Source organism: Parasteatoda tepidariorum, chromosome 1, assembly GCF_982258835.1.
Source record: "Parasteatoda tepidariorum strain Cologne lab strain chromosome 1, Ptep-v5.0, whole genome shotgun sequence".
NCBI lineage: Eukaryota > Metazoa > Arthropoda > Arachnida > Araneae > Theridiidae > Parasteatoda > Parasteatoda tepidariorum.
Window position 1 is genome coordinate 496648 of NC_141755.1, and position 17304 is coordinate 513951.

At 32.1% G+C, this 17304-nt stretch overlaps 1 protein-coding gene across 1 annotated transcript in view; it reads right to left on the minus strand.

Moving 5' to 3' along the window:
* Nucleotides 1-15903, minus strand: part of LOC107442656 (limbic system-associated membrane protein) — a 56828-nt gene extending 40925 nt beyond the window's left edge. The window contains exon 1 of the mRNA XM_071180292.2: nucleotides 15692-15903. Coding sequence (XP_071036393.2) covers nucleotides 15692-15743 — 52 coding nt within the window. The 5' untranslated portion in view covers nucleotides 15744-15903. The remainder of the gene's footprint in view (nucleotides 1-15691) is intronic.
* Nucleotides 15904-17304: the final 1401 nt, after the last annotated feature.

Below are 17304 nucleotides of genomic sequence, written 5' to 3' on the forward strand. Positions count from 1 at the left end.
TAAAAGTAACGTAGATTAACGAAAAGAAGGATGAGAAAGGAATTTCATCCTTCTTTTACGTAAAGAAGGATGAAAAATGGCACAACTTTGGTCCTTGAGGATGAAAAACTTAATTATTTTTTCCTTTTACAAAACGAACTCTTATTGTCTAAATATTGTCTACTGCAAATTAGGTTGAATTTGGTTCAGTGATTTTTTTTGTTGTTGCTATGAAGCTTTAAACACCTCAACTTTGAGTATGCGAGTGGAAGCGTCGTAATGAAAACAGAACTCTCTCAGAAAAATTACTTGTTGTTTAATATGCCACTTGCCAGTACCATCAAGCTTGCTATGGAAAACCAAGAGAATTTAAAGCATTGGGGTGTGTTTCTTGTTCTTCATTGGCGCCATCTATAACTAAGAATACAATTTCAGTTACATTTGCAGCCAGTTTTACTGGTAGAATCCATTCATTCATTCACAGATCATAATTTTGACCTGAACGATAAATCTCCAATTCAGTACCCCTAGAGGTACTGAGATTTGCTATGGAACTTGGAGAACTTTGTGACCCCTACAGATTTAGCGTGCACCAGCCACTATTTAATACACGGGAGATCTTCGGCTTGTGAGATTCAAACTCATGTTCTCACGAATACGAGCCCAACGTCCTATCAACTTGGCTACCCCGGCTAGAAAAATTAGTTTCACATTGGACAATTGTTACGAGACTCTATCAGAAAGTAAAATATTCTGTCGTTCTCTACTTCTACTCTAAATAATAAATCTGACTCCAACTTTTAGTAAAAAATAACATTCTATTTACATATAATTTTTAGAGGTTCATTTCTTGTTCCACAAAAAGAAACGGTTGCCATAGCAACTCGACAGTTTTAAAAGAAATCAAAAGTTAGCTTTTAGCTTACATAAAAAGCATTTAACAACTTTTAACATCCTCCCCCCTTTTGATTTTGAGAAAATCAAATTTTTAAATATTTTTAGAATTATCTATCTCTAAATGATGAAAATTCAAAGAAGCAAACAAATAATAATATCAATAAAAAAAAATTATTGTCTATAACGTAAAGGTTTCACAAATGTCCTTCCACATCTAGTTTTTAATGGCAAGTTATTGTCTTTGAGTGTACACATATCAACATCTTCTGGTTTCGTTATTTCTGGAACGTTGGACTGATTTTCAAAAGCTTCATTAAATGACTTTTTCTTAAACAGTGGATCATGATGAGATATCTGTAATGGATACATTTCCTTGTACTGGTCTGTCAACTTCTCCATTAGCTGTTTTTACTCTTGCCACTCAAACATGGTAGTCTTTTCCTGGGAATGTGGAAATGATTTTTCCCCAGGGCCAATCTATTCGGGTTTTTTTTTGTCGTAGCATATCAAAACAACATCACCAGGTTTTAAATCTCGTATTAGATGTTTATTCTTGAGTGGGTTTTGAACCAAAAGACTAAGGTATTCGTCCCTGAACCTTTTTCGAAAGGTGTCTCTTCAAGATTGTTGATATTTCCATCTTTTTGTGATGCTAACAGTATCTATGTGGTCTAAATCTGGTACACCGAAGTCTCGTATATCTTGAATGAACATTGATGAGGTGAGTGGGAGTAAGTCCTTTGAATCTTCTGAAATGTAAGTAAGAGGCCTGCCGTTGATAACAGCTTCGACATCGCACAAAATAGTTGACATTTCTTCATACATGAGACAGGCTTTTCCTAAAACTCTTCTTAGTAATCATTTAATCATTTGAACGATTCTCTCCTACCGCCCACCCCACCATGCTGCAGTGGGAGGGTTGAATTTCCACTGTATCCTGAATATTGAAGCATCATTAATGATTTTATCCCAATCAATTGATTTCAACAGTTTATCCGTTCCAACGAAATTACTTCCATTGTCACTATACATTATTTTGGGCCGTCCTCGTCGAGCAATGAATCTTCTGAAACCTAAAATGAAGCAGCTTGCTGTCAGGCTTCGAATGAGTTCCAGATGCACGGCTCGATATACGGCGCAAGTAAACAGGAGAATCCAAGCTTTTTTGCCATCTTTCAAATGAAGTAGGCCTGCTAAATCTACCCCAGAAACTTCAAATACCAAAGAATCGCGAATTCTATCTTCTGGTAAGGTAGTTGGCACAGATTCCACTCCCCTTGAATCATGTCTTCTGCATCGAACCCATTTCAAGATCACTCTTTGGAGGATTTTTCTCCCTCTCAAGATCCAAAAATGTTGTCTGATATCAGCCAACACAAATTGTACTCCAGCATGTAAAGACTTCAAGTATCTCTCGAGTATCAATTTATCCACAATCTCCTGTTTTGAAGGAAGAGCAATCGGGCACAAAAAATTAGTATAATTTCTTTTGGTGATTTTTGTCTTTAGTCTTCGAGTTTCGTAGTTGTCAATGAAAGTGCAAGGCGTTTTTACATCTTCTTCCTTCAATGCTTCACGTTACACAAGCTTCATTAATTTTTTCTCCGCCGATTCTAATTCATTTACTGAAAGAACTCTTTCTTTTTGAATTTTGCCTGTTCGGGTATTATTGATTAATCGGTACATCCAAGCAATCATTCTCAATATTTGTGAGTACTTAGAAAAACGTCTGCAGTACCATTGAACATCTACATCATTACAAGAAGAAATAATACTTTTTCGTCTTTCTTTTAAAATATCCTCCTCTTCTTCATTGAATTCATTTTTTGGCCATTCTTTTACACTCAATTTTAACCCTGATGGTCCCCCCCCCAAACACTTTGAATTTAGGAAGACTTTAGCGGAACAACCTCTGGAAGTTAAGTCTGCTGGGTTCTGCTCACCGGGTATGTGTCTTCAATGCAACAGGCAAGTAACTCCAACCGTGGAATAGTCATCTTACTCTACTTTTGGTTTGTGTAAAATGTAGGGATACTTTTTCTTCTTGGACCTTTCGAAGGAATATAACTGTGCTGTATGCGAGTTTACTGGCATCACGAAATACATGAATACTAAGTTCAGTTTTTAAATCACTCATACCTAAGCATCTTGGAATTTTGACATCATTCGATAAGGACAAATCGTCATACCAGGTCTCAAACTCTTTTCGGTAATTTTCTGGTAATTCAGTATTCCATCCTATTTTAAGAGTCCACGTGCTGTACTATGATTTTAGGAGGTAGAGTGAATGGGCACAAAATACCAAGAGGATCAAAAATCTTGTGAACTGTAGACAAAACACATATTCTTGTTAGAATAGGTTTCACTTCTTTAATATTGTTCAAATCGCAAAAGATGCTATCTTGCTGTTTGTCCCAGTGTAATCCCAACACATGAGTAGGCTTTTCAACTTTGGAAGTGTCGTGCGAGTATTCCCATCCTCTGAGATCAAAACATGCACTATGTAACAATTGGGTCGATTCCTGAATAAATTTCTCAAGCTTGTGTTGACTAGGTACTGAAGTTATGCAATTGTCAACATAAAAGGGCTTTTTTAAACTATCAGCAGTGTCTTTAATATCTAATGAACCTGCTTCTGGAATTGCATTTATTACTGCAGACAAAAGGAAAGGACTATGCGTGAGTCCAAAAACTACTCTATTGTGTCGAAAAATCTTAAATTTTTTCCTTTTAAAATCTTCCCACAAGAGGAAACGAAGGAAGTCTCAATCTTCTTTAACAACAGAAATTTGCAGGAAGGCCTTTTCAATGTCTGATACTACACCAATGTTGTCCATCCGAAATTTCATTAACAATGTCGGTATTTCTTCTAAGAGATTAGGTCCCTTCTCAAGACAGTCATTCAGCGAAGGAAAACCTTTTTCATGAGAAGAGGCATCAAATACTGGCCTGACACGAGTTGTAGAATGTTCCTTAAAAACTCCTCTGTGGGGTAGGTAGTGAGAAGCTTCGCCGATTTCAGATTCCGGCACCAATTCAATTATTTTAGAGTCTTCCCATTCCTTAAAAACTGCATCATAATCTTCGTATCGGCCTTAAGCTTTGAGCTTCATTGAAGTTGAAATGTATCTTCTTTCAGCAATGGACTTATTTTGCTGGAGATAATCTTTAGTTTCCAGCCATGGCAAATGAACTTCGTAAAGCCCATTTTCTTTCTTCGTGACTGTTTTCTGAAAATAATCAAATGCTGCTACCACTAACTCTTTTCTCGACTTTGTCTCTATAGGATCTCTTATACCTAAAATGTCAAAATCTCATAGTTTTGCTATGCTGCAGGTCTGAGAAAGGAGTGAATTTATGATGAGACTTGCAAATCCATTTTCTGTTTCCTTTGGAACTCTCTTCATAATGATCCAGCCAAATTTCGTTTCTATAGTCGTTAAACCACATTCCAGTTCATTCATGTTTCCAGTAAAAAGTTGTCCACAAATGTCAGCTCCAATGAATAATTCAATTTCCAGTTGGCATTCACCGTAATCTGTTATCCAAATTTTCAAGTTTTTAGTTTTTCAGCTCTTTCAACCAAGGTCCTTTTCGTGACCATCAAGTCTATCTTTCACAGTGTCGCCAATTTTCGACTGTCTGTGCCACACTCGAAGAAGCTCATCAGAAATACATGACTTTACTAACGGGAATAAAATTTCATCATACATTTTAGTGGTTATGCCTAATGATTCCAAAGCCCTTAATTGTGATTCTATTTGGTCATATAGAGAAGAAAGTGAAAAAACCATTCGTGATTTTGTGTTTTGTATGACTAAAGATAAAAGTTCTCTAATGTAAAACTCAACTAAAACATTATCTTTGCCAAATCAAGATTTGAAGCTTTCTATCACTTTTGAATAATTTTCGACTGTTGCCGGATAACTTAAAACAAGTTCTCCAGCACGAGAATTATCAACCGTACACTGTATAAGATAGTGAAATTTATCACCAGGATTTAAAGTTAAATCTTCATCTATTTTTTTAAATATTGACCAAAATGATAACCAGCCTCTTATACTACCGTCATATTTGACAAGTTCAACTTCAGGAAGTTTAAATTTACGATTAGAATGCTCCCTACTTATTGATAAATTTTCTTTATCGAGCTCTTTAAAACACTTATCAATAATAGTTTTAACTTTATAATAATTATCACTATAATCATCAATTGACTTACTTTCATTTTCAATGACTTCCTCAGATAAATCATCTGATTGTAACATAAGATCTAATATTTCGCTGTCTAAAATTTGAAGTTCTCATTTTTTTTCCTTTCAGTGTTTTAAATTTGGCTTTAACTTCCAATAATTCATCCGTTTTTTCTGATTTTACTTCCTCCAAAATCTGGTTGCATAATCTTGTAAAAGAGCTACGAACAATCTTCCGTTGTTTTTGAATTTTATTCATCGTATTATTAAAAATACTTCATACGCAAGTTCGGATTACTTCCTAATATCACGTCCTCAGGTCACCAAAATGTTACGAGACTCTAACAGAAAGTAAAATATTCACAAGCGACTAGGGGAGGGACGATTCCATAATGTTAAAAACTTAGAGTTTCGTCGGAAGAGTGAAAATAGGGAAAGAGGTAAATTGCACTGAGAATATTGGGGATTTTTTTGTTCGCTTCCTTGGCGCGTATTGGCTAAATATCAAAGATTTACCGTCACCGTTCACATTTGCTTTTACGTTTATTTTTTGCGACGGTTACTGTCTTTTTCGAACTTGTATAAAATATGTTATTTGTTGAATTTTTCGTTATGTCTTTGTTTTTATTATTGTTATCTGTTTTGCTTTTGCTTTTAATTTTTTTTTTTACTTTAAAGTTAGTTAGATCTAAATATATGTATGTTACCGGCAAAGTATGAAAAGCCGGCATTGTATAGAATGCTGGATGTTTTTAGGTAAAGTATGAAATGTGAGAATTATAACATATTTCCCCTAGGCATTGTATGTAATGCCTAGAGATTCTATAGAATGAAAAATGCTATTTAGGCAAAGTATGAAATAAACGTCCTGATGCGGTTATTATGTAAATGATGTGCATGTTACTGTGAATGACCGAAATCGGTGGTTGTTGACTTTCATCGGTGAATGTTGACAATCACATTGTCGCTTCGGTGAATGTCCGAAATATTTATTACATCCGATTTGATGTTAATTTATTCGCTTATATAATTACATTTATTCGATATTTTAATACTTACTGACGATAGATTAGAAGAAACATCAGTGTTTGGAGTATTGGGCAAATGTATACTGGGCAGTGATACTAAACCTTGAAAAAACATAATTGCATGGTATACCGGGCAGTGGCACTTCTACTAGGTCTAGTTGACTAGACTTTTGGTAAACGCCTGAAATATATACAAGGTCTAGTTAAGTGCCACTGCCCGGTATATATTTGCCCGGTATACCCTACACTGATGTTTTTTTAAGGTCAAGTGCCACTGCCCGGTATTCCCTGCACTGATTTTTTTTAAGGTCAAGTGCCACTTCCCGGTTTATACACGGAATTCTTTTCACGATCTCCCCCCCCTCACGCTCCTCCAACACGTATAGAATTGCTGGAACAGCAACCGATAATTGTCAACAGTACTGAGGTACTTGAAAAAAAATCAATTCTGACTGTCTTCTCTGTAAAGCCTAATAATCAATTCTTTCTTTTTTGATGACCCTAGTTAAGTTTCTTTTTCGCTTCAGGAAATCCCGTTAAAATTTGACTTCCAATGTTGGCCCTAAAATAAGGCGATATTTTGCTAAGCTAAAGCTCTCACCAGCAACGTTTTCCCGATATTGAGCTCATTTTCCCCTTTCTAAATTTTTTAAGTCCGTTTGTATTGTGGAATCGTCCTGTCCCTAGTCGCTTGTAAAATATTCTGTCGTTCTCTACGTCTACTCTAATAAATAACAAATCTGACTCCAACTTTTAGTAAAAAATAACATTTTATTCAGATAATAATTTTTAGACGTTCATTTCCTGTTCCACAAAAAGAAACCGTTGCCATAGCAACTCGGCACTTTTAAAAGAAATCAAAAGTTAGCCTTTAGCTTATATAAAAAGTATTTAACAACTTTTAACAACAATAACACTAAGTAGCCTTAATCAACTTAAGAAAAGTAGTTCAATTTAACTTAAGTATAAATAAGAACTATTAAGTAAAAACTATATTGACAAATCGAACCTTAGTCTCATTTAATCAAGTTTTAAAGAACGATAAAATGGTTCAGCTTAACTCCTTATTAAGGTATCAGCGAATCTGAATCATATTATGATTCAGCTGGGTGGAATTTGGTGAGCGCATAATTTAATATTTTTCATTTATCAAACAGACTGATACATGAATTTCATTACGAATCTCTTGAACATTCAACGAATGTCCTTAACTGTTATTTATAATACCATATTAGTGTGACTTGTACCATAAAATAATCTTTGTGAAACGGCTAATAAATTTAGATACTAATTTAAATAAGTTTATTTTAAATTTCAGCTCATTAAGGTAATAGAATAAAATTGCCAAAAGAAGCAAAATTACAAAAAGAAACAACTCTTTTAGTTTTAAACTCTTAACTTTGAAGACAATCAAAATCAGCATAAAAATTAGAATTAAAAAAAGATATTTCAGGTAAATACCTTCAGGAATACAAATATATTTTGCACGAAAACGATGCGTTTAAGACTTTTATAAATTTTATCCTGATGACAACCAAAAATATAGTGGCATTAATGTAAAAAAACTGTACCGGTTAATAAAAATGCATCGACAACTTATTAGACTGTTCCGTTTTTATTTTACATAAAGACTTATAGCTCGTATTTGAAATAGTTCATTAAAGTAACAATAATTTCTGATTTAATAACGTTCTCATTTCTGATCGGCTGGTTGATACATTTGATAGATTATCATATTTAGTTAGACATACTCCGAAACTTTTAGCAGTGTCTTCATTGCTTATCTGAAATAAATGGACATTTATCTTGTAAATAAATTCCTCCTGAAGAAGGTAAGTCAAGCGCTAGCAAAAATTAAATAAATCTTTTTCCCTAAAATCACTTTTCAAGGAATATATTCAAATTTTTAAACTTCTTTTTAGAAATGTCAACGAATTCTTTAATAGAATACCGGGTGTAAAATTTTTTTACATTCCACCTTGCGTGATACTCTTTTTTCTTCGTCAATCTGTGTGTACTCAAGTTTTGCGTGGAATATTAATACATTTATGAATATTTATTAAATTCTGAATGATGGCTATTTGATGAACCCTGGTTATACATAAATCTTTATAATGGATTTCAATTACTTCATACATAATTCGTTTCTTCATTGATTTTTGCGATCTTCTTTCATTTTTATTAAAGAATAATAAAAATAATCTCATTTTAATTAATTTTAAAAGAAATTCTGCATCAATGACAAATTTTGTAACTAAGTCGAATCATGTTAAAATGTTTTTTGAAACAGTTTAGAAATGCCCTCCTGCACTTTCATTACTGTATTAAATTAATGAAACAATTTTGCATGTTTGGTTATTTACATATATTTATTTCTCATATGATGAATAATCTAAATAAGATTTTCGATCTATTTTTTGTGGGAGTGTTCAAAAACGTTATATATCATGTGAGGTGGCGTAAATGTTGTGACAAGCTCTTCAAGGGAAATTCGGGCGTATCATCAGTTTTATTATAACGCAGAAACACGTGACCGTAAATGTCGTCGTGCGCAGTGAAAGGCGCTTCCCTATTATGACCATACTAGAAAATAGTTCATGATAGGGAAGTGCCTCTATCTGCGCATGATGGCATTTCTGGTCATGGGTTTCTAAGGCGATTTTATTCCTGATTATGTGCCCTAACTCGCTTAGAAGTTTGTCGCAATATTTATGCGAAACCATGTGTATAATGCGTTTAAACGTGTACATTTTATTTTTTATTATAACAGTCGTTGAACAGCCGACCTAATTTTATGGGTTTACGACTACTAATGCTCAACTCCGTAGCCTTGTAATTTTGAACCCAATCCAAAAGACAAGGGAACTCCCGGATCGAGTATTGGGAGAAATTTGACTTCGTGGAGGACTTTTTGATGGAGCTAACCCACATTTGCGTTACATGGAGAGGAAGATCAAAGAACCTCCCACGGTTAGCCTAACGGCATCGGGACTCTTACCTATGATCCGTCTACCAGTGAGGATATTTCATGTCAGCACTGTGGTCGATGCAAGCCGGATGTGGAATTCGTATCGACTGGGTTTCGAACCCGGATTGCCTCATTGGAAGGCAAACGCTCCATCCCTTGAGCCATCGCGGCTCAAACTTGTACATTTGGTCCCTGCAGGTGGCCAGACGACCCGCGAAGCGGGTTTGCGACTTTTCACGACTACTGCATAGCATCTCCCTTTACTTCCAGAGATCGTCAGGACCCAGGACCCTCGGACGCGGAAACCACACAGCCGTTACCCAGAAGACGCGTTTGCGGTCCTGCGAACCTTGTACACTTTGATAATACTGCTGCTTAGAAAGAAAGAGCGCAGATTTGAAATCAGCGACGTGAAAATATCCAAGATCCTTTAAAAAGTCGCAACTCATAATTTTAAACATAAACGTTGATATGGTACTCTTTACTGTAGTACCAATTATTAGTGACGGCCTTTATCGAGCAATAGCATATATGATACTCAAGTTATAACTCGAGAGGTGTGTGAAGAAGTAGTACAGCACATAATGGAGCTTTGGAATGAGTTTTCTATGTCACGAAAGAAATGGAAATAATTTTAGTATGTCTGCTGCCAATTATGCTTAAATGTTCTGGTTGTTGATGGTTTATGTGATTTTTAATGGCTGCCGGAGAGATTTGATATTATTACTAAAATTTAATACATACTGAGAGCTTTGACAATATCATAGACATCTCTTGAAAATAGTTGAAATTGAAATCAAAGTGCTACACACGGAAATTTTTCCTAAATCTTTTAATTTGAATTAGCAGCTCTTTTAACACGTTGAGCGCAGCGGCAGCCATCGGTGGCTGACACTGGACTTTCCATTTAGGCCGCGTCAGTCACCGGTGGCTGATACTGAAATTACATTCAGGCAGCGTCAACCACCGGTGGCTGACACTGAAATTACATTTAGGCTGCGTCAACCACCGGTGGCTGACACTGACCTTTCACATAGGCCGCGGAAAACAGCTGGCTGACAGCGTATAACATGATATAGAACTATAAAATTTACACTCTTTTATGGAGATGCAGAAAATTTATTCAAAATTTACTTAATTATTGTGATTCTTGGTTTAATAAATTCAATTTACAAGGCTTTTATCCACCACTATTTCTAAACAATTCGTAATAATTCACCAATTTTTTTCAGATAAGTCATGCTAAACCTTTTAAAAACTAGCAAAATCTGTCTAATATTTGCAAATTTAGTTTGTAGTTATTTACCGTTGTGGCCTGGCGGGTAAGGCGCGTAAAATTAGCGTGGTGCTCAACGTGTTAACAACGTTAAAAATTATAACTTTTATAAATTGAAGTATCATTCAGCTCGGAAAAAAAATCATGCGAAAAATGTCGTCAATTTCAGGAGAGAAACCTACTAAAAAGAAAAGATATCTCAAGCGCTAACTTTTCAAAGTTACGAAATTAAGATAAAAATATATTGATCTAAAAAATTTTAAAAAATAAAAAATTTTCAATGGGTATGCTCGAAAAAGTAATCAATAAAATATTGCTTATAACTTATAAAATTCGAATTTATATAATCTCGGTTAATTTTTTTGTTATCATATTCCTTTTATATAAAATTTATCTTAAAATGTGTGGCATGAATTTCTAATAAAAGTTTTAAAGAAAGTCAATGAAAAGTGGGTGGTTTTCGAATAACAATATTAAACTCAAATAAACTATCGACTTTTCAAAATAAACCACAGACCTTTTTCTAATGACATTCTTTATAAGAAATTTTTACAACACATGCTAAGATGATCTTTATATAAAATTAACGTAATACCTGAAAATTTAACAGCGAATATATAAACTCGATTCTTATAAGTTACATCCAATATTTCGTTCATCATATTAAATTTTGTGCCGACCCGTATGCTTTTTAAAACTTTTTAAATTACTTTATTTCATACTTTTCCGTCTTAGCACCTTATGTGGTCATGTGCTAAGACCTAACTAATTCTACAACTTTTAGAATTCATATTATGTAATGCAAATTAGGTCTTAGTATAAATCGCTCCTTATTTTTCCTAGCAACACGTTTTAAAAGCACAACTATAAACAAAATAAACACGTTGTTTCCAATAACTTCAGGAATGCTAATTCGGTGAAATAGTACTAATCCACATGCCATTCCCATTGGTGACTATATAGTAAAAAATAACACATTAAAGAACGTACGATCAAATTTTAAACAGAATCGCTCACAATATTCATATGAGAATGGGTGATAATAAACTTAATATGAAAAAAAAAAATCATTTATCAAACATTTTTCCCCAACGGAAAAATTAAAAATTTTAAACGATGTTTCTGATCGAGGGCTGAAATTGCTCTTTGTAGTTAATGTCTGGATTTCAAAACCCTAACACTAACGGTTTTGGTGTTATAAAAGATTCAAAATAGCATTCCGGGACAAGGACACTTTACTGAAAACAACAAAACACAAATGAAAGTTGTGAAATAATGAAACAATGTTGGTAGTTTTAAATCAAGCAAATTGTGAAGGGTTGCAAGTTGCCGTATCTTAGTGCAGTATCTCAAATAAGTTCTAAAGAGCCTATCCGGTTATAAATCTTTACTTCAGAAAATCACCGACTAGATTATTTCCTTTAAAATTAAATCACAGCCAACTGTTTGAAGACCCTCAAGTAAGTCAGAGTATTTCTTTTAAAGACTTGGAAAAGTATACCACAGCCGAGACCTTTCATCTATATTACATGTATCATATTATGAAGTAAAATTGTCCCAAATCAGAACGGAGCATTGTTACCAATGAGCATGAATGTGTATTATAAGGGCTGAATATCGTTTTTTCATGTATTCTACGAACTACGAATTCCTATAACAAAATTTTATTAATATACACCGCAGGTATGAACATAATCGACACTATTTCAAAATTCCTTTCATTTTAAAGACAAATTCAATAGGAATCAGGAACAAATTCTCGATTGAATTCAATGCACGAAAGTAATTTAAATTAAATTGTAAAATTATATGTTTGAAATATGAAATTTTATAAAATATAAGCTTGAATAAATAATGTGATAAAAACTTCTTTCTCCCCAAAACTGATAAACCAACCTTTCTCCGTAGCAAACATTTAAAATATACGACTCTGTCAAATTCAGAGTTCAAAATTAGTATTGATTCAGTGGGATTTTAAAATGAATAATTCCAAATATACATAATATTGGTATATTCCTGAAATAAAATAATAATACAAACAGGGAAAAGTTTGGTAAATCAAATAAAGTATTGATTGGGTTGACATATGTAACCTATATAATAAACGACACTATATATTTTTATTATTTAAATACATATAGGAATTAATTTGTTTTCCTGGATATTGGTCTGTAAAAGGTGAGACTTTTGTTTTTTTATTAAAATTGTGGCAGAAGTAAAATTTAATGAAGTAATATTTAAGGATTATTTGAAAAGTGTACTATAATTATTCAAATTTTTGTTCGAACATAGCAAAGAGAAATATCAAACTATTTTGTTTTCATTTGCATAGTTAATGTAATAACTATTACCAAAAAGAAATAATTATGAACATATCGTATATAATTATAGTAAAATAACTATTGTGAATTATTATAAATATTGAATTAAAATATATATTAAATTTTAATAAATATTGAATTATAATAAATATTTTTTAACACTGCATTTAAACAAATCTTTTTGCACAAAAATACGTTAGAAGTATTACTTTTCATGATAAAATATTTATTTTAGATACCGATGAGAAAAAGTAAAACTGAAGAAATTCTCGCTCTCTTAAACACAATATATATTACCTTGTAAATTATGAATCAGAATTATTATAAAACATTGGGCATTTTTGCATTTTTATATTTGCTTAGATACCGTTGAGAAAAAGTGAAACTGAAGAAATTCTCGCTTTCTTAAACACAATATATTTACCTTTTAAATTATGAATCAGAATTATTATAAAACATTGGACATTTTTGCATTTTTATATTTGTTTAGATACCGTTGAGAAAAAGTGAAACTGAAGAAGTTCTCGCTCTCTTAAACAAAATATATATTATCTTTACAGTTATGGATCAAAATTATTATTAAATATCGGGCATTCTTGTATTTTTATATTTGCTTCGATACCAATGAAAAAAAATAATAAAATTGAAGAAATTCTCGCTCTCTTAAACAAAATATATATTATCTTTACAGTTATGGATCAAAATTATTATTAAATATCGGGCATTTTTGTATTTTTATATTTGCTTCGATACCAATGAAAAAAAGAATAAAATTGAAGAAATTCTCGTTCACCTAAACAAAATATATATTACCCTTCAAGTTATGAATCAGAATCGATATAAAATATTGGGCAAAAAATTGAAACAAAACTTATTGATTGTAACTTGTGTATTTCCATGCCATCATATGAGAGAGCCTGTTATCAAAAACTATTTTCCCTTACAAGTGACCTAAAAGTCGGGTTTCAGAGATTCCTAACCTAATAAATTAGGTATTTGCTGAAAGTAATTATAAGGTCCAGTAAGTTGAAGATATCTTTTAAATTTATTAGTCGATTTTAATTTTATTTTCTTCGTTGTTTTAAAAAAGTAACGATATATTTGATTGTTTCTAAAACTTAAAACACTATTTTTATTATTGTTATTAAGAAAGGTTATTTCCTTTAACGGTGTTAGTAGAAACTCTTACAACTCAGCCATTTTTGTAAATCGGAATAAAAAGAAAAAAGTTTGTTCCTATGCACTGAGATGAAAAAAGTTTGAATAAAACTACCAGAATATGGTAAAATCTACCGTGTTTCTGGCTTTATGAGATCATTGAAAAGTTCTGTGATTTTTACTGAAACGTTTGGGCAATAATTTTGATAAAATTAAATACAAAATATGGTTTTATAACACATGATAAATTTGGTAAAGGTGGTAAAAAGGTGACATGATACCTTAGAGCATAGCATAAAAAAAATCTGTTCGGTTAAATTTACTTTTAAGTTTTGTGTCTCTTACTAAATGTGTGTAATAAGAACCATAATTTCGAAAATCAAAATTTCCGGTAAACCGTTACCACGTGAACGGAGCAATTACCAATAAATGGTTTATTTATCGTAATCCATGCAGAATTTTTCTTTTTTTCCAGAAATGCCATTCCTTTATAGTACGGTAATTTTACAAGAATTTGTTCCTTTACAAATGAAATCATTTTCAATGTTTCTACTATACAAACGTACAAATAACTCTTATTCAAACACACAATTTCGAATTTTGTTGTGAAAAATAATATTTATACTAATTAATAAATTGTTTTAGTAATAAACTAAATTTTGAGCTTTTTGTGGCTTTTAAACTCTTTTCGAAATAAACTAATAAACTATCATGTTTGTTTAGTAATACACTAACTTGTAAATAAGCTTTTTTAGTTTATTTACAATATCTTAATTTGTTAGTTATGGTTAAGATATTGTTAATAATACTTCAGCTACATATTAGAGGTTTCATTATTTTCAGATTTGGGAGAACGTGTTTTGAAATTTATAATTTTTGCATAATTTTATGCTTTTATACATTAAACAAATGTGTGGCATAATAGGAAAAAAAGGAATTTTTTTTCAAAACGAAAGAAAAAACAAAAATAAAATTTAACAATAGTTATGTTTTTGATTAAAAAAAAGCTGTATTTTCTACCGAAAATTAAAAAATTTCGTAACACGCACTAGCAATAATTATTTTCAAGATTCTAGAATTTAATTTAAGATCAGTAGGCATAAAACTGTTTGCAAAATCATGCATATTTTTTTTATTAAAAACCGACTGATGAACGATTCTTATAATTTGGTACCTACAATTCCGTTTTAACACCAGGTAACTAAACATGGGTCGACTGTCAGTTTCAGACAGTTTTGTTACTAATCCAGATGGTGACCTAACAGTTTATCACTTTTATGTTTTAATAACAATGTTAAGAGTATTTCGGTTGGTGAAATACTCTTACATTTTTATTGAAGAGTATTAGTATTCACGCAACATAGTTTTTGGCATAAATAAAGGAAATATGTACAAAAAAAATGCTTGGAATGCCTATTCCATGAGTTGAATAATTAGATAATGGCTAACTCTGATTTATCTTTATTTAGGTATTTAATTTATTTTTCTTCAACTATGGTTCTCGACAAACGAACAAAGAAAAAACTACTGCATAAATGATTTATTTTATTTTTTTCCAGCCTAGAAAAATGTAAAAATTTTCAACCATTATGCTCTTTTTTTTTAAATTCATGCTTCTTTTGTATTACAAATGTAAAAATGTAATATCATGCAAAAAAAAAAAATTCTAATGAAAGGTGAATTTTATGTATATGTAACCCATTAATAGAGGATGGAATCTTCAAAATATATAATATATGCTTTATAAATAATAAATAATTCGAAATCTTTAGACTGTTTAAAATAAAATATTAATAGCATCGCTTTAAGTAATTTGTTTTTAAATCACTTTTCTGCAAACTATTTGATTAGAAAAATAGTTATCCACTCACCGGAGCCGAGAAGCCAAAGTGTAAAATGTAAAAATGCTACATATATTCTCATTTTCTGTTAAATTATGAATGCACTTTTTATAATCGTTAAAAATCCAATAAGTCAGCAATACTATTCAGAAAGATGAAACTTGTCACCCACTTTCTTACTGGGAGAAAGTTTTCCTCCCAAAGATGAAAAACACTCACTGAATTCATCAGATCTTTATCCTAAGGGAAAAAGGCACATTGATCTTTATGTATAGCGGTCAGCGCCCTCTCTTGGCGTTTTTATGCAGTAAAGACTGTTGAAGAGTGAGTTGACTTTAGAAGTAGCTCAGGGCTACTTTAGATGAGAGCATTTGTCGAGAACTTAAAAGCTACCAGTTGCGCATATTTCTTTTCTGCGCCTCTGGAAAACTTGAGGTATTGATTTTAACTGTTTTTAGTTATCAGCTAAACTAAAAATGCATAGTTCTAGTTGTCAGAAATAATAAAATAAACTTTTTTCAATTTTATCTCATAAAGAGTAAATTTAATGGACGTTTATAAATTTTGCATTAACTTATTCGTAATTTAGTAATGCAGTTTTACCAAATTCAAAAGATTTAGAATTTAATTTTCATGACAAGTATTAGTTTAGTGGAGAACGGATAATCATTGTTCCCCTGCCGTCTGGTTAATTATAGGAGGTGTTTGTGGTTTTCCTCACCATGTAAGGCAAGTTCGAGTTAGTTTCGCCTTCAAAGTAATCCACGAGGGTGAATTAGTCCTAATCCAGGAGTTCCTTTGTCTTCTGGTTTCGGCACAACATTACAAGGCTAAGGAATTGAAGTCTGATGTAACCACGCTTAAAAGCCGTTGTTAAATTTAAATGAGTATTAGTTCGTATATTCGTTTTCAACAATTCATATATATTAACATTGAAACAATGCGTTTCGGGAAGGCATTCATACTTCTATAGATTATACAGGATCAAGGTAAGTAGACAAAAACGGATTTTAGCTTCTGCAAAATTGAATCCATATTCAACAGTGGATAAAAATCAAAGATTTGGTAATTTTCTAATGGTCGGAGATTTACTAATTTTTTGATTGACAAATTTTTTTTTAACATTTCAGCTTTAAGGGAAAAGAGTTGTGGAATTGCCCGGAATGCATTTCAAGAAAAAAAATAAGACAAGTTTTGATACAACATTGCCACAAATCGGAATATAGATGAGAGTTCCAGGCGTTTCATTTGTTCTATGACTTCTGAATGCAATAATTTTCACCCTTTTTCGCTATTCTCTTCATTGTTTCTGTCCGCCAACGCAATGAGGTGTTTTACAGACAACGCTAAACACAACAAAATTACACGAGGAGCTCTGTGTTAGAATGACAATTTAGTGAATTTGAGTAAACGAGCGTTAAAGTTTATGCGTTCACTCAGCATGTTTGTCTTTAACATGTTTGTAAAGACGCAACTCTCAAAATTTTTAAGGATCTTTCGTCAAATATAGTTTTGTTTGAAAAGATTAAATAAACATACATTTAAGCACGCATAAACACACATTTAAGCATTTAAACTTACAATCATAGAATAAAATTTTAACAACCTTAATTTATGACAAACTGGTATCAAATATAATCTAA